The sequence below is a fragment of the Chelonoidis abingdonii genome, chromosome 3, assembly GCF_003597395.2.
Source record: "Chelonoidis abingdonii isolate Lonesome George chromosome 3, CheloAbing_2.0, whole genome shotgun sequence".
In the NCBI taxonomy this organism is placed as follows: Eukaryota; Metazoa; Chordata; order Testudines; family Testudinidae; genus Chelonoidis; species Chelonoidis abingdonii.
In genome coordinates this window covers 144,687,480-144,709,848 of record NC_133771.1, presented here as the reverse complement: position 1 = coordinate 144,709,848, position 22,369 = coordinate 144,687,480, and the positions used below count along the sequence as shown (strand labels likewise).

General features: G+C 43.6%; 1 protein-coding gene across 1 annotated transcript in view; it reads right to left on the bottom strand.

The window, feature by feature from the left end:
- Positions 1–22,369, bottom strand: part of WDR64 (WD repeat domain 64) — a 137,467-nt gene that overhangs the window by 27,711 nt on the left and 87,387 nt on the right. Inside the window, exons 12-16 of the mRNA XM_032771094.1 lie at positions 22,022–22,170; positions 16,914–17,037; positions 13,015–13,184; positions 7,776–7,958; positions 5,085–5,215 (exon numbers count right to left, since the gene is read on the bottom strand). Of these exons, the coding sequence (XP_032626985.1) occupies positions 5,085–5,215; positions 7,776–7,958; positions 13,015–13,184; positions 16,914–17,037; positions 22,022–22,170 (757 nt within the window). The remainder of the gene's footprint in view (positions 1–5,084; positions 5,216–7,775; positions 7,959–13,014; positions 13,185–16,913; positions 17,038–22,021; positions 22,171–22,369) is intronic.

Below are 22,369 nucleotides of genomic sequence, written 5' to 3'. Positions count from 1 at the left end.
TAGCTCTGGGAACCAGCAGGAAGGTCAGAGAGCAGACCAGCAGCCACTCCCATGAAAGGGAGAAGAGCTTTCCTAATACAGTTAGATATTGGCAAAGTAGCGATCATCAATACTGTAGCAAACCTCTCCAAACCTCCTCTTTTTTCAAAGCCAAACCATTGCTGTCTGGAGGAATTCAGTAAAGGATTCTCCTCCAGAAGAAATGGAGGGAGTTCCAACCATTCCCACCATCTGCCCACTCACATCCATCCTCACTTGGCACCTTCATACAAAAAGGTGTGGTCTTCCTTTACCATGTCATCTGGAGATGAGGGGGCTTTCTACTGCTCCACTTCTGTCATCTTCAAAGGGCAACCAGCTGGCTTTGTCCTAGTCCCAGCTCATGAGAGGCTGGCCTGCTATCTCTTTACTTCTTTGCATGGTGTGATGTCATATACAAACACCACACCAGTAAGGAAGGGGTTGAGAAGGTGCAAAGCATGGATGGCTTGGAGGAGGAGCTCAAAAGGAGAACAGACCAGGTCAGTAGGAGGGTAAACAGTGGAAGTGAATTGATGTACATTCTCAGGTCCTGGGAAGCAGCCCTACAGGATGTCCTATCACCTGAGGCCTCTGGTGGCTTCACCAAACCCACAGAGAAGGGGCTCATGGCACTCAAGTCTGAGGTTTTACCTTTGACTTCAGTTGTTTAATGCCTTGTTTGTATGTGCTGTGGAAGAGGGGACTGGTAGGAATGACCCAGAGAAACAGAAGCATTGCACTTCTCGGTGCAGAACTTAGCTATCAGCTTGCTGGGCTCTGCATTGGGAACTGGTGAAGAGGGTGGGCCCAGGTTTCCCTAACAACTCCTAGGCAGGGCAGGAGGCAGAAAGCTTACCCCTCATATGGGGACTCTAGATGAGAGAAGCCCGGAAGCCAGAAGGCTCAAGATTACTAGACCTTGATGCAGAGGGGGCTTGGAACCCCTCGCCTGACTATAGGGCTCTCTATTGCCAGACTTTTTATGTAGCCCAGGTTATCACTGGGTTAGAGCAGCAGCTGGCAGGATATACCAGGAAAAGAGGAGACTCTACGCCCATGTCCAGCCATAAGGGGCACCAATGATGAGTGAACTCCCTCACACAGCAGTTATCAATACCACTATCTCTCCAAAATTCAGGACTAAGGGATCTTCTGGGGGATGGACAGCCAGCCGCTCCACCCTTCTTCAACAGGGTAAGGAAATGACCCAACAAATCATGCCATAGCCACTGCTCCCTGGACCTTTAACCCTGTAAGGTGTCCAGTGGCAAGGATGTAGCAGAGTACACCATATTTTATGGAAATCCCCATCCTTGGGCCAGGAGCAGCAACCCCAGCATGGTCTCATGAATACTTAGGGTCCCACTACTGAAAAATGGATGGGCAGTTTGCCTCTCCACCCACAAAAGATGCTACCTCAGCTTGATTTTTTTGGAGGATGGAAGAGAGATTGTGGCAAAGATAACACAAGCTGAGAGAGAGGTGCTCAGGCCTGTTGGAAGCATCATCTAAGAGCCTGTGCTTGCCCATTTCTCGCTTGATGTTGTTAGACCATTTCATATGGTTGTGGGGGCAGTGTCCCAAAGTTTGGATGACCTGAATAATTTTGGACGCTTATCTGAACCAAACAAACTCTAAATCCCCCCATCCATCCTACAGAAGACAAAGCAAGGGGCAGAATCTCTACTACAACAGCCCTAGAAAATGTACAATAAAAGAGCAGTAATAGGATCTCCCAATGGCAGCAGTAGTGTCAGCTCCTTCCAGATGCCTACACAGTGCTGAACACTTCCAAAATTGGGATAGCTCTTTAACTCTCACCATTTTAAACAGGCTAGTTACAATGCCAAAGGCTAATGGTAAAGAACTGAATAATTTACAGTGGCAGAATTTCCCTTACCACCATTGCTCAGTGATGTTAATGCTAATTTCTGATTACATCACTTGCTTAGAAATACCTCCTCCAGTCCATTCCTAAATAATCTAGTCAATTAATCCCCCCTGCTGTGGTAGGATTACCTGACCAGATTATTTTGGAGTGGACTGGAGGAAATGCTAAGTATTTGTGTTGCTAAATATGTTGCTACTTTAAATCCTTCTCAATCAGTCCTCTGATAGTAGGATAAAAGACAGTGTTCATCAAAAATGTCACTTCTTGTTAGGGCTGTGTGGGTGCACTGTAAATCAAAATATCTCCATGAACAGTGTCACAGTTCAGGGCAGCCTCACCTGTATTTCCCCCTTAGTGCTTCAGCAGTGGTTCACTTGTCAGACTTGTAGGTCCCTTGCTGTTGCCTTTCTTGCATGGGGACCCGCATCTCTCTCTGACCTGACTGTGTATTTCCAGGCTGACCAATTCAATGCCTTCACTATGTTATTCCAGCAAAAAAAAAGTCTGCCTAAGCAGACTTGTTTCACTTCTCTCCTCAGAGATGGTACACAACGTAATTGCTACCCATTTGTTCTAAGCAAGCACATTTTATTCAGATAAAAGAATGACAGACAAAATATATGAAAAACAATAAAAGAATCTACACACATACTAATAAGCTTCCAGAGATTGTAAGGATATTTTCAGGACCACCAACCAGACACACAGATTACCTTACAAACCTAACAAAGCAGACAACTGTACCAGATTAACTATGTAGCAGACAAAACCACTACTAACTCCAGAGTTCAGATGCAAGGAACAGGTTTATTTCAGCACAGGTACAAAGTGCCACAACCCAGTGATCAGTTGAGGTGCGTCAGGCCAATTATTTGGCTGCATGTACAGACAATGTGTACATAAACAAGGCAAAGACTTAGTCTCCATGCACTCTTTTATACCCAAGATGCTACCATACTTTTATCCACATCCCTCTCCTCTGATTCATTACATAATAATGAATAAAGATTTATGACCAAATATAAGATTCCACATTTATAGCCTTGTCATAAACAGATAGTAGAAGTTACTAGAACAGAAGTACTTTATATCTCTTTTGACTGTAAAGGGTTAACAAGTTCAGTAAGCCTGGCTGTCACCTGACCAGAGGACCAATCAGGGGACAGGATACTTTCAAATCTTGAGGGAGGGAAGTTTCTGTGTGTGCTGTTAGAATTTGGTGGTTGTTCTCTCTGGGTTCTGAGAGTGACCAGATGTGCAACCAGGTTTCTCTCCAATCTCTTCAATACAGGCTCTTATAAGTTCAAAATAGTAAGTACTAGGTAGATAAGGCGAGTTAGGCTTATGTTTGTTTTCTTTATTTTCAAATGTGTAGTTGGCTGGAAGGAGTTCAAATTTGTATTTTGCTGAAAGGAATTTAATTTGTACTTGTATACTTAGAGTGGGAGGGTATTCCCAGTGTCTATAGCTGAAAGACCCTGTACCTAATCCATCTTAAATTTACAAAAATAATTTTTACTGTTTTTCCTTCTTTAATTAAAAGTTTTTCTTGTTTAAGAACTGATTGTTTTTTTTATTCTGGTGAGATCCTAGAGAACTGGGTCTGGATTCACCAGGGACTTGGTGGGGAGAAAGGAGGGGGAGAGGAAGGTAAATTTCTCTCTGTGTTAGGATTACTTTTTCTCTCAGGGAGAGTCTTGGGGCAGGGGGAAGAGAAGGAGGGAGGAAGGTGAATTTTCCTCTCTGTTTTTAGATTCAAGGAGTTTGAATCACAGTAATCTTCCAGGGTAACCCAGGGAGGGGAAGCCTGGGAGAGGCCACGGTGGGGGAAAGGGTTTACTTTCCTTGTGTTAAGATCCAGAGGATCTGGGTCTTGGGGTTCCCCGGGCAAGGTTTTGGGGGGACCAGAGTGTACCAGGCACTGGAATTCCTGGTTGGTGGCAGCGCTACAAGTACTAAGCTGGTAATTGAGCTTAGAGGAATTCATGCTGGCACCCCATCTCTTGGACGCTAAGGTTCAGGGTGGGGAATTATACCATGACAAGCCTAAATTAAATAACTTGTTTATTTACTTATTTGAAACAACAAAACTGTCAATCTTAATATTTGATAGGGATTTTTGGGACTTTGTTTACCCTGATTATATTTGGCTGGGTCATCGTAACCTCTCACTGTCAAGTCATCCTTGGCACCTCACATCCATATCAGGGATATCCCAAGAAGTGAAATAACAGGACACTTATAAGCCAAGAACATGGTTGGGCAGTCTTTCGTCAAAAAAGATTATTCAAAGTTCTGGACAAAACTAACCCTACATTTATATTCACTATGCACTTGCTTATATATATTGCTAGCTAATATGCAATTATATGTATGATATGAGCCATTAAATACATGATTAAATATACTTATGCCCTTGCCATTTTACAGTAGGTAAATTCACTTAATCATTGTCTCGCCTCCTTACAGAGATCACTTCCTCCAACGTGGGCTCTGGCAGAAGTAGTCCTTCAAAACCCAACCAGGGATTTCACTGTGGTTTCAAATTCACCACACTCTGTTCAGAATGAGAACAACCCATGACTTTGTGAGTCACTCACATATCCAGTTTGGTTCTTTGAGGAGACAGTGAATTGAGGCACTGGAATGTGTGGGGGGGCAGGGAACCATGGCCCTCTCACTTTTTACTGGCCAGCCTGTATGGGCGAGCAACAGGGAGGGAGAGGAGGAGGAAAGGATCAAATGGGGGGCAGGATCTCAGTGGGGGGAGACAGTGCAGGAGCAGGGCCATGGTTAGGGCACCTCTGCCCCCCTCCACACTTTTACGGTGCTTCCATGGCTCCTGCCGTGAATAGATAAATCAGCTAGCCAATAGGTCTCTGCTCAAAGTGCAGCTTCAAAAGGATGGATTCCAGGTTTTATATTTGCATTTCCCTCACCCCAATTTCAAATGCATTATCCACAGAAGTCCTTTGAAGTCCTAATATCTTCCAGAGATTGCATTAATCTTGTTCTTCCTCTAAAGAAGTTCCATACAATACAATAGCATATTAACATTTGCATTTTCAATACAATGTACCCCCAAAACACTTAAACTTAATTCAATAAGGTTTAACTTAATTCGATAGGAATTGTCCATGATATTGCCATATGTTACCAAAGTATTACTTACAAGTATCTGACAGTGGCAGATTCAAAATCCCACAAGATTATTGCACCATGTGCATTTCCAGTAGCTATCAAGCTGTATCCTTCTACTTTTAACACATCAAAGCACTTCATTTCTTCACCCAGTGGTAAATTCTAAAGGAAGCATAAAGAAGATTTTTACTAAGGGTACGTCCAGACTACCCGCCGTATCGGTGGGTAGCAATTGATTTATTGGGGATCGATATATTGCGTCTCATCTAGATGCGATATATTGATCCCCGAACACGCTCCCCGTCGAATCCAGAACTCCACCAGAGTGAGCGGTGGTATCGGAGTTGACTGAGGAGCCGCGGACGTCGATCCCGTGCCGTGAGGACGGGAGGTAAGTTGGAATAAGATACTTCAACTTCAGCTACGATATTCCTGTAGCTGAAGTTGTGTATCTTACATCGACACCGCCCGCCTAGTGTAGACCAGGCCTAAGAAAGACATGACATTTGATAGTGAAATGTTTTTAACAGATGTGTTATGTACAGAAAATGACATTGTCCATCGCTGTAAACTCAATACATTTCATTGAATTTATACAATATAACATTTTCCATTCTTATGGTGCCTTCAATCTAAAGACCTCAGCATCCCTCTGAGGTAAGACCTTTAGTCACTATTAAAGTCTGCATTAACTATACAAGGGTACCTGAGACCCCAGAGTAGTTTCCTGTTTTAGGGACCGAGGATGAAGTGGAAGGGAACACTCGTGATAAATCCTGGCGAATGCTGACTTTTTAGGTGACAACCACTCTAAGTATCCTTATGCCCATTTTATGGAGGGCGATATTTGTTCAACATCACATAGGAAGTCCTTGGGAAGACCTGGAAGAACAGCCAGGCTCTCAACTCTATGCTTTACACACAGGATCATTCTTCTTCCCCTTTGTATTGCACAGTTTGCACCATACATTAATACCAGCACAAACATACTTGAACTGAGACACTCTGTATCTAGTAAGCATTATGCTGTGTTAATGGTTTGGTGTAAATTGTTAATAATGCTTAGTACATTAACACATCACAAACATCCAAATGAAATTAACAGCAAGAGCAACCGCACAGCGCATTTCATTGCAGGAATTGAGCTACTGGATCCACAGTCCACACAGTCCACAATCCTGTGTCCAACACTGGCCAGCACCAAATGATTCAGAGGAAGGTGAAAAATCAAACTTGGCAGCTGTGGCATAATCTACTCTCACAAAAAAAATCTCATCCTAACCCCATATATTTTGAGATTGGTTTAACCCCTGAAGCAGGAAGTTTTATATTTCTTTCTGTGATCTTTTCTGTTGGCATCAACTATTTTAACTCAGAGGATTCTTGTTATTCATAGAGACATCCAATCCCTCTTAGAATCTTGCTAAATTCTTGGCCTCAACAACTTTCTGTGACAATAAATTCCAAAGTCTAGCCACGCATTGTTTGAAAGAGTATTTCCTTTTTTCAGTCTTCAACTTGCCGCCTTTCTGTTTCACTGAGCATCCCCTTGTTCTTGTGAAATTAGAATGGAATATACAGTAGTTAAAGCACCATTCTGACAGATATTCAGCCATTTGCTCAGGGGATGGAGCCCTAGAGCTGCTGGCATGCATGGCCTCTCTAAGATGGAGAGGGATATCTTCTGTTCCACCAAGCCTGATGGGAGGCAGGAGACAAAACAAAATAAAATGAGGAGGAATGCAGACACATAAGGACATTGCGAAGGGCACAGCAGGACTCCTCTGGAACTGGCCTCAGGTGACTGGCAGCAAGGAGGAGTGGGAACTGGTGATCTTCACCCTTTTCCCCTTTGGCCCATGGCAAGGAAGAGCAGTACCTAAAGTATTCAGTTGATCCCACTGCAGCGGCTCCTCCACACTCTGAACTGAGGTAGAATGAGTAGAGCTCACAGAGAGTCAGGCCTGAACGCATCTGAGAAGCAGTTGTTCTCACTACCCAGTAGCAGTAGCTACAGGTGACTTGTTACATTTTTCTTCATAGCCATCAGGGCTAGAAACATACTTTAAAAAAATAATGAAAGCTGATCCTGCAGAGGTCAGTAACATGGGTCACAATCACCTGGGAAACTATTTGCCCTAGCGAGAGGGATTTGGCAAGCCTGTGTTAAATGTGCCTCATTTCATGAGAAGTATACAGGTAACTCATGTCACCATGGGCATGTCATTTAGAATGGGAGGCAGTGTCTGGTGGCTAGATCACAGGGCTGGCAAGCAAGAGATCTGGTTTCTAGCCCTAGGTCTGTCACAGACTTGCTGTTTGATCTTGGATGAGTCTCAGGTTCTCCACATCTAAGATAGCCAAAATACATTAAAGTCTTCCTTTCTTTGTTGTTGAGAGGATTAATTCATTAAGATTTATGAAGTCCTTTTCATTGCTACAGAGCTGTCCATCCAAAAATCTTACTATTTTCAACATGTACAATAATAACCAGGGGCCTATTGTCATAGCAATGCTTATATATTTAATCACAATAATGATTAATATCAATGGGTGTCATGCAACTGAATCTCATAGAAATAATTACCCCCTGAAATAAAATATTTCTGGATTTCAATGTAGTGAAAAGTTTGGATCATTTTGCCTCTTATACTACATCTAAATCTCTTACTCACTAACTGATCTTAGGTAAACAATGCAGAAATTTAAGAAGTGTTCTCACTTGAGTTTCATCATTTCTCTTAGGACCTGTGTCAGACAACAGCTGAGCATCTGGAAAAAATCCATTTGTTTTCCTGGCATTGGGTTTCAGCCATAGAGACATGACTGGATTCTCTTGCAGAATAAGTGACACAGTCTCAGGGAGCTCCCATGTAACAGTCAGATGAGCTTCTCCTTCATTGCTCTAGTAAAATGATCCATTTAAACAAAAGACAAAAATAGATGTGACGTTATCTGATTAAAATATGACCATGCAAACCATTGTTGCTACTACTATTGTAAAATTGCAACGGATCTTATACAAAGTATGACACATGGCCAGAAAGGGTTAAGCAGCTTGCATGCTAAATGACCCAGAGCCACACTTTAAAGCAGGGGTGGCAATCTATGGCTGTGCCAAATACAGCACGCGAGCCAATTTTTAATGGCACGCGGTTGTCTGCTGGGACTCCGTGTGCCATTAAAAATCCTGCCTGGCATGGCAAGCCATGGGCACCACGGTCCCGGGCTGGAGCACCGGGCCAAGTGCACCAAGCCACCGGTCCCTCCTCCATCTTCTTCCCTCCCCTGGAGCCCTGCTGCGGAATACGCAGCGCTCTGAGGGGCGGGGCTGTGTGGGGTAGTGTATCTGGCTCTGCTTGGAGCCTCAAGGTAACGGGTCTGGGGCTGGGAGGCTGGTGGATAAGGGGTGGGGGCAGTCAGGGGACAAGCAGCAGGGTGGGTTGGATAGGGGGTGGCTAGGGGCAGGGGTTCTCTGGAGGGGGGAAGTCAGGGAGCGGGGGGGTGGATGAGGCATGGTAGTTCTGGGGTCTGTTAGGGGGCAGGGCAGTCAGGGGACAGGGAACAAGGAGGGTCCTGGGGGGGCAGTTAGGGTGGGGGGGTCCCTGGAGTGGGTGATCAGGGGGCAAGGACCTGCGGGGGTTGGATGAGTCGGAAGTTCGGGGGGGGGCTATCAGTAGGTAGGGGTGTGAAGAGAGGTTGTGGCAGGCAGGGAGCAGAGGGAGTTTGGGGGTCCTGTCAGGGGGTGGAGAGCGGTTGGATGCGGCATGGGAGTCCTGAGAGTCTGTCTGGGGGTGGGGGTGTGGATAAGGGTTGGGGTAGCCAGGGGACAGGTAGGGGGTAGGGTCCTGGGGGGCAGTCAGGGGACAAGGAACAGGGAGGCTTAGATAGGGGATGGGGTCCAGGGGGGTGGTTAGGGGCAAGGGTCGCAGGAGGGAGTAGTCAGGGGACAAGGAGCGAGGGGATGGGGGGTTCTGAGGGGGGCAGTCACCCAGCCCTCTGCCCTGAGCCCTGACCCCCCCACACACACACAGCCCTCTGCCCTGAGCTCCGCACTCCCCCACACACCCCAGGCCCCTGTATCTCCTTCATACACACCCAGACCTCTGTTTGACTTCTTCACGACCCCAGCCCTGACTCTGGCACCCCCCATACATACCCAGCCCCTCCTCTGCCCTGATATCTGCACCCCCCTCACATGCCCTCAGCCCTTTGCCCTGACTCTTGCACCCCGCACATCCCCAGCTCCCTCACACCCCATGCACCCCCCACAGCCCCACCCTCACCCCGAGCACCAAACAGGAACTCCTGCACCCACCCCCACATTCCCACCTGCACCCCTTGCATCATATGGGAGCTGCCCACGATAAGTGTCCCACACCCAAACCTCCTGCCCCAACTCTGAGCTCTCTCCCTCATTCTAGCTCCTGGACAGACCCTTCACCCCCAGCCATGTGCTCAGTGCACTCCCACCCTCAGCTCAGTGCAGAGAGAGGAAGAGAATGGGCCAGAACCAGGGAGAAAGTAGGTACCCACTGTATGTGGGCAGGACTGGGACCCCAGACTGGCAGCCAGCTGAGTGGATCTGGCAGTCAGGATCCCGGCTGGCAGCAGCCGGCGGGTGGAACCCCTGAGCAGCAGTGCGCTGAGCCACTCAGCCTACTGCCGGTCTGGGGTCCCAGCAGCCGGCCCTGCACACCCCAAGGGTTCTGGCTGCCAGACCCTTGCCAGCCGGGGTCCCGGCCGCAGGCCCTGCTCAGCCCGCAGCCAGCCTAGGTGAACAGAACCCCAGACCAGCAGTGGGCTGAGCGGGTCAGCAGCGTAAGATCAACATTTTAATTTCATTTTAAATGAAGCTCCTTAAACATTTTGAAAACCTCATTTATTTTACAATACAACACTAGTTTAGTCATATAATATATAGACTTATAGAGAGAGACCTTCTAAAAATGTTAAAATGTATTACCGGCACACGAGACCTTAAATTAGAGTGAATAAATGAAGACTCGACACACCACTTCTGAAAGGTTGCTGACCCCTGCTTTAAAGTCATGTTAGGAAAGTATGCGAATGGTAATTAGGGCTTCTCCTTGCTAGATAGGCTAGAACTTTGAAGTGAAAACCTGTATTGTTAGAGAATTAGAGGTGATACTAATTGTGTGTTTACTTATAGCTTGTTTAATAATTAGCCATGTAAACAGACTGTTCCTCTCTGTCACTATAGCTATTGATTCAGAGATCAAAAGGAAATATTAACATTTAGATGAATCTTGAATGCAGTAATGTCATTGTCTATCTGTCTCTTTAAAGTTTGTGATAGACTTCCTAATGGATAAATTATCTTATGTTAATCCATGTAGTAAATTACCAGTGAGGTTTGGGAAACAGAAGGTTACATCAAAAGCCTATTGTCCACCCAAGACTGTATTGTCAAATGGCTGCTAGAAAACTGTATAAAAGACCCTTGAGTCCCAATCCTTTTTATCTCAGATCTGCTTGAAGCTTCATGCAGGGGAAGCCTAAGCCATAAGGACTGAGATCCCAGTCCTGACTGGGCCACCCTGAATATAACCATTGTACTATAACCTATGCAATATTTCTGAAAAAATTCTTTGCAACTACAAAGCTCACCATCTCTGCTATGAATCTGAATCTCAAGATTGTACCCATGTCGTATGTATAGTGATCTTTTAACCAATATTCCCTCTTCTCTTTTTAAATAAATTTTAGTTTAGTTAATAAGAATTGGCTGTAAGCGTGTATTTGAGTAAGATCTGGAATACTCATTAACCTGGGAGGTAATGTGTCCGATCCTTTGGGATTGGTAGAACTTTTTTATATGATGAATAGATTTTCAGTAATCCTCATCATATTTATCTTGGGTGTCTGGGTGGAGGCCCGAGGCTGGGTTACTTTAAGGAAACTGTGTTGTTGGCTTCTGGGTAACGAGTGAGGTATTGTAGAAGCTGTTTTGTGCTGGTTTGGAAATCTAAGTATTGGAATATCCACAAGCTTTGGGGATTGTCTGCCCCATTGTTGCAGTTCACTCTAATTGAATGACCTCAGTTGGCTCCCCTGGGATCCCAGTCACAACATATTATCAATTCACATATGTACCCCACTGGTCAAAGTGCATTACAGGTTCCCCTCAACGCTGATTCACGGAGGATATGAATCTTGTACACTCCACGCTACAACCTCTTTAGCTCAAGTTCTAGCAGCTCATACATGTAGCTTTAGAGGTCCCAAGTTCAGTATGTAGTGTGATAAAGATGACTGCCATCACTCTTGCATGAAAACAACAAGCATTTTGGTTCAACCTAAGGAAATTTAGAATTAAGACTGAAACTGAGTCTTTGATCCTTGCCCATTGTGTCTAGTTGCTAATGGGGGTTCTCTTAACAGGTTCTCCACGTATAAAACAAACTCCAATACCTAGCTTGCTGCTTTAACTTCAATGTTCCTACTTTTTGGCTTTAGGACAGACTCAGTGTTATTTAAAATTTAGCTAGTATTTAATACTCTTTTCATAAAGGCATTACATGCTAAAATAAATCAATAAATAAATCAAAAGGGGTGGTTTTTTTAAACCATTTCAATATATTGAACAAGAACAATTAGGAAAAAAAATTACTGTAAAACATATCTACTGTGCAGCGTTATTTAGCACCTTTCAGATTTAAATTTGGTTCACTGTAATGTTTGGGAGGAATGGCTCATGTGGCTACATTTAACTAAGATGTTATTAAATTAAATTTAGAGGTTTTTTTAATTAACCATAAACAGCCAATTCAATGAACTTATTATTTCAAGCTTTATAGTATGTTAATTTGCAAGGCAGCTCCATACACTGTGGCTATTCTCCTCCATAGCAACATTCAGAGAGATAAAGAAGGCTGCATAAATGCTTATTTTCATGCTCATAACCACAATGTATATGTTTTTGTTACAGAAATTTCATCCAGATGCAGTCAGAAAACTGCTTTTTTGTCCACGACCTTGCTATGCCTAAGAGTTTATGTTGTGTATGCAATCCTATTGTATGTATTGGGATTATGATTATGTAACTTGACTGTATGAGTGCTTTGTGGCAGAGTGGGCTATGACTGTGTCAAATTATGAACAGAGAGAGAGAGAGAAAAGTTGGGTGAGGTAATATCTTTTATTGGACCAAGGTCTGTCTCACCAACTACCTAGTGTGTAGTACTCTCTCCTGTGTAGGTGTTGGGCAAAGGGTATCACTATAAACAGAAATATGCAAGAACAAAAGTAGCCTCAAATTTGCTTCTAGCTCTTTTCTTGTTAGTCTGTAAGCGATTTAAACTGATTGCTAATGGGGCTAGAGAGCTGCACTGCAGCAACTCAAGAGGAAGGATGGAACCACAGAGTGAGAGGCTCTTTTTCATATCCCTTTGCAACCTTCCTATGCAGGATTCAGATCACGCTGTTCCCTCACATCATGTAATCAAAGAGGAGTGCATGGGCCTCTGATTTTCACTTCTGAAGGAGAGGGGAAGGGAAATAGTTCTTTAGTCTTGAGACCTGATCCTCCTAGCACTTGCATGTGTGAATAACTTTACTCACTGGACTATTGCCATTTACTTCAATAAGTAAAGTTATGCACATCCGGCAGATTAAGGGCAGGCTCTAGCTCTTATTCAGTGAGCAAAATGACTGAGGGATAGGAAATTTTACTTTCCACCAAAGCCTAACTGCTAGGAGAAAAATATTAATAGCTCCAGTGTAGTGGGTTCATGGAAAGAGGTGAGCAGAACTCTGAACATCTAGCCATGAAACATGGAACACACTGACATTTTAAATATTAAAGAGTTACTTTGGTGACATGCTGAAAAATGACTTTACAGTGACAGTTGCATAGGGTTGGCCTACTGATCTATGAAAGTTGTCTGTTTAAGTTAGCAGCTACAAATGAAATACATCATATGTAAGATATCAAAAACCTGAACGATTTTGATCTTCCCACTGTGCTCCAAAGCAAGGATCACATGCCGACTCTCACTAGCCTTCAGATAAACTAGCTGCAGCAGCCACTGCTCATCATTGCTGTCATTTGCCACAGGTAAAACTTTAATTTCCTGCCCACTTCCAAAATCCCAGATTTTCAATGTTCCTGAACAAGAAGTGAGGACAAGAAACACAAGGAGAAAAAAGTGTTAAACACAAAACATGTATTTTCAACTCAGAAACCTGACAAGTCCCAAATAGCAAAAAGAAAGAAAAATCAGCTGCATCGCATTTCCCATTTCTACAGGTCTGATGTTTGGTATTTTAATACTGTTTCACAGAAGCATGTGGTTGGGACACAGACTAATTCACAAATACCATATCTGCTGTGGGGACTTGGCAGGAAGTATGTATGTAGGGATCCCTTACAAATATTCAATCACGTAATTACAAGGAATATTGGTGTGATTTCCCTGCCTCAGATGGACCCTCTTCCTTTCTAGATACTGCTAAAATCTTCCCTGCTAGAGATCACTTATCTTGGGGCTCAAAAATCCCTTCCTTCAATTTCTCACATGTGTTGGCGGAGTTATTTAAAAGTCAAATGTAAGCTCTTTAAGGCAGGGACTTTATTTACTTCTGTTTGTACAATGGGCCCCTGACCAGCACTAAGGCCTTTGTAAAAGCATCAACCACCAGATATTTTTCAGAAACGTCCCCGGTGCAGCACACCAGTCTGCCTACAGTGTCTAATCACACTTCAAATAATGTAAATTCAACCCCGTGCTTTTTGAGCAATAAACTTACCTGATTTCAGGAAAACACACATTTGCAGTGATGCACACTTAGGGTCTCATCCCAAACCTATTGATATCAGTGAGGGTGTTAAGTTTGATTGCCAAGCAATATTGCCTCCTTCATTGATTGTGGGCATGCAAAAGCATTTTTGCCTAAATGGAAGAACAATGGAATAGATTCTCTAGTCCCTCACCTCTCCCTCAGTGAGCACAGTTATATGGGGTTATCAGACATTGACAATGCCAATAGACTACCATTCTGTCCTTCTCCATGCCTGTTTTGTACTTCCTGCTTTTGTGCCAAGTCCACAAAAGGGCAGAAAGGGAGCCAGCAAGGCAGAGATCTTCCGATCTGAGAGAGTGACAAGGTTGAGAGTGACGTGGCTCACTACCAGACCTTCTCTCAAAATGAGGGGGTGGAAAAGAGAGGCTGAAGCACTCTCTGAAGGAGCATCTACCAACTGGGATCCACCCTTGTCATGTGGAGCTACTGACCTGACAACAGCTTTCCATTTCTGAGTAGCCCCTATGACCTGTGGGCAAAGTATCTCAGCTAAATGATGCAAATGAAGGGCAGTATGCTCAAGTGGAATTAATCTGGTCTGCATGCTTTGTGGCAGAGGCCATGTCTTCATGAGCACCCTGTATATTTCTGGAGTATCCAAAAATTTACTTGGTGCTGAATTTCTTAACATTTTAATAAACCCTGAAGTTTCAGAATTATGCAGCCATGCTAATTGATTAATCGATCATTAAAATTTACTGAAGAATTCAGTGCAGGTCTGGTAAATAAATGGAGAGTCCTTGTCATACAATCTCAAACAAACATGCCATACATTACATGATGTTTAGCATATTGGAAAATACACTAACTATGTATCATGTTCAGAGTCAGCAAATCCTATAAAACTGAGTTCTCCCTTTTCAATTTAACTACTTTACTCCAGTTGCTCAGTTTTCTCATTAAAATGCTTTCTGGGCTGAAGATATTCATGCTTGGGCTTAGCCCACAATAATTCAATTTTTTTTTGAAAGTTTGAGTGAAATTGGTTTTGCTATTTTTGAATGATACAAGATGGAAAAAAATGCACTTAGCCCATGTGTTCCTATCATAAGCTTTGTTCTTGCATATCAATAACACTTAAGATAGAAACTCAAACCTTGGCTTGTTTTAGAGCTTTCTTTGAGGCGTGAAATGCATATCCCGCTTGAAGGAGGGCCGTTCAGTATTTTTGAAGTGGTGAACATTTAAATTTGGAGTGTGCACACATGCTGCCATGCATAGGTGCTGGAACTAGAGGTGCGGGAGGTGCTGCAGCACCCTCTGGTTTGAAGTGGTTTCCATCCTATACAGGGTTTACAGTTTGATTCAATGGCTCTCAGCACCCCCTTTTTACAAATTGTTCCAGCGCCAGTGCTGCCATGTTTTAATGCAGCCTTCCTGAGTCACAGGGTTGAGAATGTTATGGACAGCTGAGTGAAAGATGGCCTGTTGAGCTAATTTAGTCCTCCTGAGTAAAGGGCACCTCAGTTTCATCTCTTCTCCCCTTTCTTACAATAAGAGCAGCAAGGGAAATTGAAAGCAAAAACCTGTCATCAAAACATTGTTAACATTGAGAATTCAAGCCCACAAAAGTCAGGAAAGTCCAAGAAGATATCAAGGTTTGTAACACCGCAGTAACTGCCATACTGCATGTATGATGAATTTTCTTCAGGTGTCTGTTTCAATGTAATCCTTATTCTAATACTGTTCATTCTAGATAACGCAGACCAGGGCTGACTGGTTCCAGACTGCTACAGGCTTTATGCAGCAAGACATGACACTCAAGGTATTCACAGGGTGCTTATTCCAGACCCCCCAGAGAAGTATTACATCATGGAGCAACAATCCCTGGAGTCCAGTGCAGATTACTACAGTCTCTCATCCTTCATGCCATTCAGGTCTAGCTTCTAAGCCCTGAGGGAAAGATCTTCTTGGACTAGAAGCCAGGCAGACAGAGCCAAAGGCCATTTCTCATAAAGCCTAACATTGCCTTTCAAAGGCCTGATTCCCAAATTAGATCCAGCTGTAATTCTCCTTTCAGGCTCGACAGCTTTCATACTCCTTTCAGGCCAGGCAGGTATTTTTTTTGTCCTGCAAGGATGCTTACTAACCTCTCCCCTCTCTGATTGGAGGTGGGGTATATACACAGGGATGGATCCAGGCACCAGCGCACCAAGTGTGTGCCTGGGGCGGCAAGCTGCAGGGGGGCAGCCTTCCGGTCCTTGCAAGGGGGGAAGTCAGGCCACCTTTGGTGGCATGCCTGCGGGAGGTCCGCCGGTTCCGTGGCTTCAGCGGCAATTCGGCAGCAGGGACGCTGAAGGCGTGGCACGGTGGACCTCCCGCAGGCATGCCGCCAAATCTGCATGACCAGTGGAGTGCCTGCAGGCGTGCCGCCGAAAACCGCCTGACTGCCGTGCTTAGGGCAGCAAAAACCATAGAGCCGCCCCTGTATACACACCCTGGTACACAAGAGACACGTCCACACTTTGAGCTGAAGGTGTAAATTCCAGCTTGAGGAGACATACCTGGACTAGCTCGGGTCAAGCTAGCATGCTAAAAATCGATCGGCACTGCGGCAGTGCCAAAGGCAGGAGAGGCTAGCTGCCTCAAGTACCACCCTGTCCAGTACACTATGCATGTACTTGGGGAAGATAGCCTGTTTCACCTCTTGTGCCACTGTGGCTATACTCAATTTTTAATACACTAGCTCGATCACAGCTAGCCCAGGGATATGTATGCAAACTCCAGGGGTAGGATGTACTACACAGTTAAGTCAAATTTCATGGGGAAGCTTAGTTTATGGTATTTCCTTAAAGTTATGCCATGTCTCAATTTTATTGCTGTTTATTGAGGCATTTAATATAAAGGGGTGGTTGGGATCAGGGCCATACAAAACAGTACCAGTCCAGTTTTGCAGAAGCTTTTTGAAATTGGACCCCAATCCAACATGGTTTCAGGTGGATTCCAAGCAAACTGTTCTCACAGCCTTGGTCACAATATAGTATCTCATTCTAAAGAGAGAGAACAGAATAGTAGCGATAATTAAACTGTTTACCATCACAGGCTCCTGTAGCAAGGTGAAACCCATTTTTATCAATTGCTGCACAGGTCAATTCAATATTAGGCCCATGGGCATCTTCAATCTGGTAGATTTGGTGCCCAGATTCTAGCTCCCAGACCTAGAAACAAAATTAAAATTATTTGCAGTCCATCCTACAAAAATCCCCACACTATGTGTTATAAGTTGGCTGCCAAAAGGTTAACATGCTGAATAGATGACTCTTGTATATCCCATAAAAATATGCTTCAACAGCACAATATTCACAATTACTCTCTACAACTCCAAAAATCTTTGGCACCCTAAGGAAGCCATTGTAACAAGGATAGCCTATTTTCACTAGTCACATGAAATAGATTCTTTTTAAGTTAGAGATAAAAATGGTTAACTATAATGAGTTTTTACTATACAGAAAACAAGGAAAGCTAGCTACAAACAGGGCCAGCCCTTGACCAAATAGTGCCTCATGCAAAGATCGTCTTCGGTGCCCCCCTCTATTTGTGAAAATTTTGAATACTTTACTTTGTAGTCCATTTCATGACTTTGATGCATGATTTATCTCAGTCATACAAGACTATAAATTTGCACATTAGGATCCTTAAATCTGTATTTATTCATGTCATATGTAAGCAAATAAAAATTTGTTTCCTCTTATAGAAACTTTTATATTGTTGCGTAGATAGGGGTTCGACAGATATCTCTGGCATCTCATTAAATATGTCTTTTATTTGTCTCTACTTACACTCTTGAAGTCTTAAAACACCAACACATTTTCACAATTACACAATAAAATAAGGTTCACAATATCACAACTTGGCTGTCACTTTAGTTTGTTCTTATATCTCACTGACTGACTGGCAACACATCACCTCTTATATCTTCACAAGGGCATGGCTGACAACATTCTAAGAGGTTTGAGGAAAATGTAGTTCTCAGAAAGTCTGGAATTTTCCATGAAAATTTTAGGAACTCAGTGAAAAATGAATCCACATACAAAATGCCTGAAACATTTTACTTCAAACATTCTATTTTCCTTTTTGTCACTAACAACAAAAACAGCACCCCAAGCTGATCCTGGCGCCCTCCAAGCTCGGCACCCCAGATGGTCACTTGCATCGCCTGACCTTAAATCCGGCCCTAGCTAAAAAGAAGGGATGAATCAATTATGTTGGATTCTCCAACATGTGTCTTTTAAGGATTTGATCCTCAAGTGAAGCAATAATGCTGTATGATATTACATAAGCCTTTCAGGGCAGGGACTCTCCCTTACTATGTGTTTGTACAGCAACTCGCATGAGGTCCCAATCCTGAGCAAGGCCTCTGGGTGTGACTGTGATGCAAATAGCCTCATTTCTCAGAGTATAACTTGCCTTTCAGAAGTGGCCACTAAATTTGGGTGCCCCAGTTGGACCCAATTTTCAGTAATGTTGAACATCCATACCTAGACCTAGGTTAACAGTTGATTTTTCACTTTGGCCAGCAACCAAACAAACAAAAAAATAATAGAAAAAATATTTGCTTTGATTCTGAAAATGTTCAGAGTTTTTCAGAATTCAAGTCCCTTCCCCAATGAATATTTAAGTATTTATACAAAGTGGAATAGCTTAAACAGGAGAGTTTGAGACTAACCCACCCTAGACTAGTCTAGAGCCTGATGGTTGAACTACTCAACTAGGAGATCAAGTCCTGAAGCAGCCTGGGGATTCAAACCTGGGTCTTCCACATTCAGAAAAGTGTCCTAACCATTGGGCTAAATGTTAGAAGAAGACAGGGACATGGACACACACGAGTTTCCTGAGGCTGAGCCTTGAAAAAATTTGTCTTGGCTGAAAGTGGGTCAAATTTGCACACAGTTTCACATAGCCTGAAATGCCATGTTGTGGCAAATAAACTGTTGGTCTGAAAAATTTTGCTCAGCTCCACCCATAACTCCATCTGAAGTCAACAAGAACTGTGGGTGCCCAGTACCTCTGATCATCAGGATGTAGGAGTCAGCTGCAGGGCACCTAAAATTAATGGCCAATTTTGCCTGTCGTTTTTCTGACGTTTTTAAAGCAAGTAGTTTTAGTTGGTTCATTCTTAAATCATTGCATTTATTGACAAAATTAGTCCCTTTTTTATGCTTCTACAACAAATGGAGATGGTGGGAAAGAGAAGCCAATTTCCCATAATTCAGGGCTATTGTGACACTATTCAATCCAATTCAGAATTGGATTCTGATGTAGTTAAATTAGTGCTAAAGCCTGTAGAATAGAAAAGGATGTGATCCATTTTACAGGGTTTTTTTTTCTGAGACATTCTATGCAATTTTAGAAGAAGGATAAAATTCGCTATTGAAGTCTACAGAATGGCTTATAACACCCACAGAAAGGCTATTTATTAAATTCTATAAGGCTTCTCCAGGAAGGTCAATGTCCTTCTATTCTATATGCCTCTTAGCGCCAGGAGTATTGCCTCCCTATTGCTCTTCCACTGTTGGCGAGTCCACAGTGAGTCTTCCTGACCTTCACATGCAGCTTATGTACCCACTTTTGGTTCCTTGGCCTGAAGATAGAGATGGAAACTGGCAGCAGGGAGAACTGATCATGTTGGTAATAGACTGAGGAAGGGCATGTTGGGGGTTCACTCCAGGGAAACTGCCTCCATTTTCAAGAAATAAGCCAGCTCCTAGATACTCAGCACTTGAGAATTAGCCAGTTTTCTAAAGACATTAAGACACTGACATAGCATCAGAAGTGTGGAAGGTGCTTTACAAAGTACAATGACAAGTGGTAAAATGTTCAAAAGTGCCTAAGAACGAGATTTTAAAAAGATATTTAGGTGCCTAAGTCCCACTTAAATCAATAGGAGCTTGGTATCTAAGTGCTTTGAAAATCCCACTAGCTGCCTATCTGCATTTTTTAGGCAGATGAATACATTCTAATGTATGGTCCTAAGTTACATAGGATTCTAAGCCTCATTGAAAGTCAATAGGACATAGGATTGTAAGTGACTAAATCACTTTTGAAAATGGCACTGAGACTTAGGTGCATTTAAGCATTTTACCCAGGGTCCCTGCCCAAAAGCTCACATTCAAAACAGGTAACTCAGATTGAAGAAGGGGGCTGAATTTTTTTAAAAAAAGAGAGACCCAGCTTTTTATATTTGTCTAGTTTGTTAACACTTTTTCTAAGGGAAGGGCTAGATAAAGTCTATAGGCTCTACAATAACTGGTCCAATAAAAAAAAATAAAAAATTAGTTGTTGTAATTGGACCAACTTCTGTTGGTGAAAGAGACATGCTTTTGAGCTCCACAGAGCTTGTCTCTTTCACTGGCAGAAGTCAGTCCAATAAAAGATATTACCTCACCCACCTTGTGTGTCTCATATCCTGGGACCAACGTGGCTACAACACAAGTGATCTGAAAAAGGAGAGGGTATGGGTATGGCAGACAAAGCCAGCAGGCTGGATCCAGGCCTATCAGCCACATAGAAGAAGGTTCAGAGAAGAGAGTAGGGAAAGGATTATAGGAAGGTGACAGTTAAGTCTTGTAGCTGGTTGTAACAGGGCAGCTGCCTCCGGAGTGCCATCTTGTGGACAGAGGTCACTCTGCTGCGCCCTGCCCTGTTTCCTCCACCTGCTGAGGGCCCTCAGCAATGGCACCCTGATAGTCCAAAGCTAAATTTAAAACATTCCCCAATAAATTGGGGTCCACTCTATTTAGTCCTTTGACAGTTTGGCCCACAAAACCCCAATGCTACAATTCAGTGTTTTTCTTCCCTTACATAGGGAATCCCCAGCCCTCCTTCTTAAAAGCGGATTCCAGTTCAATCACCACTCCTAGGCTTTACCCAGGTAGAGCTCAACTTTCAGGGTCTGCCTTCCTAATTCCCCTGGTGTCAAGGTCTTCTTCCTGCTTTAGCAACCTACTCCCAGCCATCCTATCTGGGGCAGCTCCTTTCATGTCAGGGTCTTCCTTGCAGGAGCCTTTCCTCAGTTTCTACCACAGCTTTCTGAGCTCCTACTTTCACTTCAGCCTCCCACTGCTCTTTACTGGGCAATGGCAATCACCTGACTCCTCTCAGGGGTGGCTCCTTAGTATGCAGGGTTGGCTGGCCCCAGGCCTTCCATCCTTCAGGGCAAGTCAGCCTGTTACCCTTGGATAGAGCAAACGGGAAGAATGCTTAACCTTTGATACGGAATCTTCTTCTAGAATTGCAGTTTCTCCAGATTCTACATAGTTTCCAAAGTAATTTTTCATGGTTTAAGTCCCAATTCAGAAAGTCCTTGAGCCGCAATGGGCCATGAGCACATGCTTACCTTTAAACAGATGCATAAGTGGTGTCCTGAATAGGGATGGGCTCCTGAATGGAGGACTATGTATACATGCTTAAATTGCTCATCCAGAGCATTCTTATATCAATCACAGCTATTAAATAGCTTTTTGTAGCCACTTTATAACCAATGATCACTGTTTCATAGGCTGAATTCAATTTATATACAAAGATCCATTCCTGTAGTCAGAGCCGGCTTTAGGCCGATTAGCCCAATTCCCCCAAATCAGGCCCCACGCCGGCACCTTTTTAATTTTTACTCACCTGGCAGCGCTCTGGGGGTCTTCGGCAGCATTTTGGTAGAGGGCCCTTGAGTGCCATGGAAGACCCGGAGTAAGTGAAGGACCCGCTGCTGAAGTGCCGCCGAAGACCTGGAGCGCTGCCGAGTGAGTACAAATTGGGCCCCGCACTTGTTAAAGCCGGCCTTCCGTAGCTGTAGTGTGGAACAAAACCCAAGTGAAGGAAAAGGAGTTCCGCATCAAGACCATATCCTCCTTCTCCCCACCCATCCTTCTGGTGCCTAATGTGAAAGAGGAGACTAATCACATTGATTCTGCAGTTCAGCTGAAAGGGTCACCTGATTGAAATAATGCTGCTGTGATGTTAAATGATTTATTTATCATGGATTACCACGTCCCTGGAGAGTTACAGCATAAAAATAGCTACAAAGATGATGGCTTGCATAACAAACACGGTTAACTCTTGCCTAATTGCTCAACAATTTATCTGTGATAAAAGCAACTGCAACATTGTTTTTTTCTCCCAGTTTAAAGGGTGCAAGTTTATGCTCACCTTCACAATAGATTCAGCACAGATAGTGAGAACTTGGTGAAAAGCTCTGTTGTAAGCCAGTACGTTGATGTTTCTTTCATGCGTTTGTGGAACCTGTTTGGTATCTTGTATCATCCGGGTTAGAGGATAAATATCAATGACTGATGACCCTGTACATGACAAGAGAGGTACTAATACATAACGTTTATGTGACTGTGCAAACTGCCATTTGAGGAAATGGATCAACGCTATATAAACCATTGTGTTTTATTTGAATTCAGCAAAAGAATATAAAGAGACTCTTCTGGCCAGTTCTAGAGAATTTCTGCTGTCCAAAAAAAAAGTAGAAAATAGTCACCTCTCCCAACC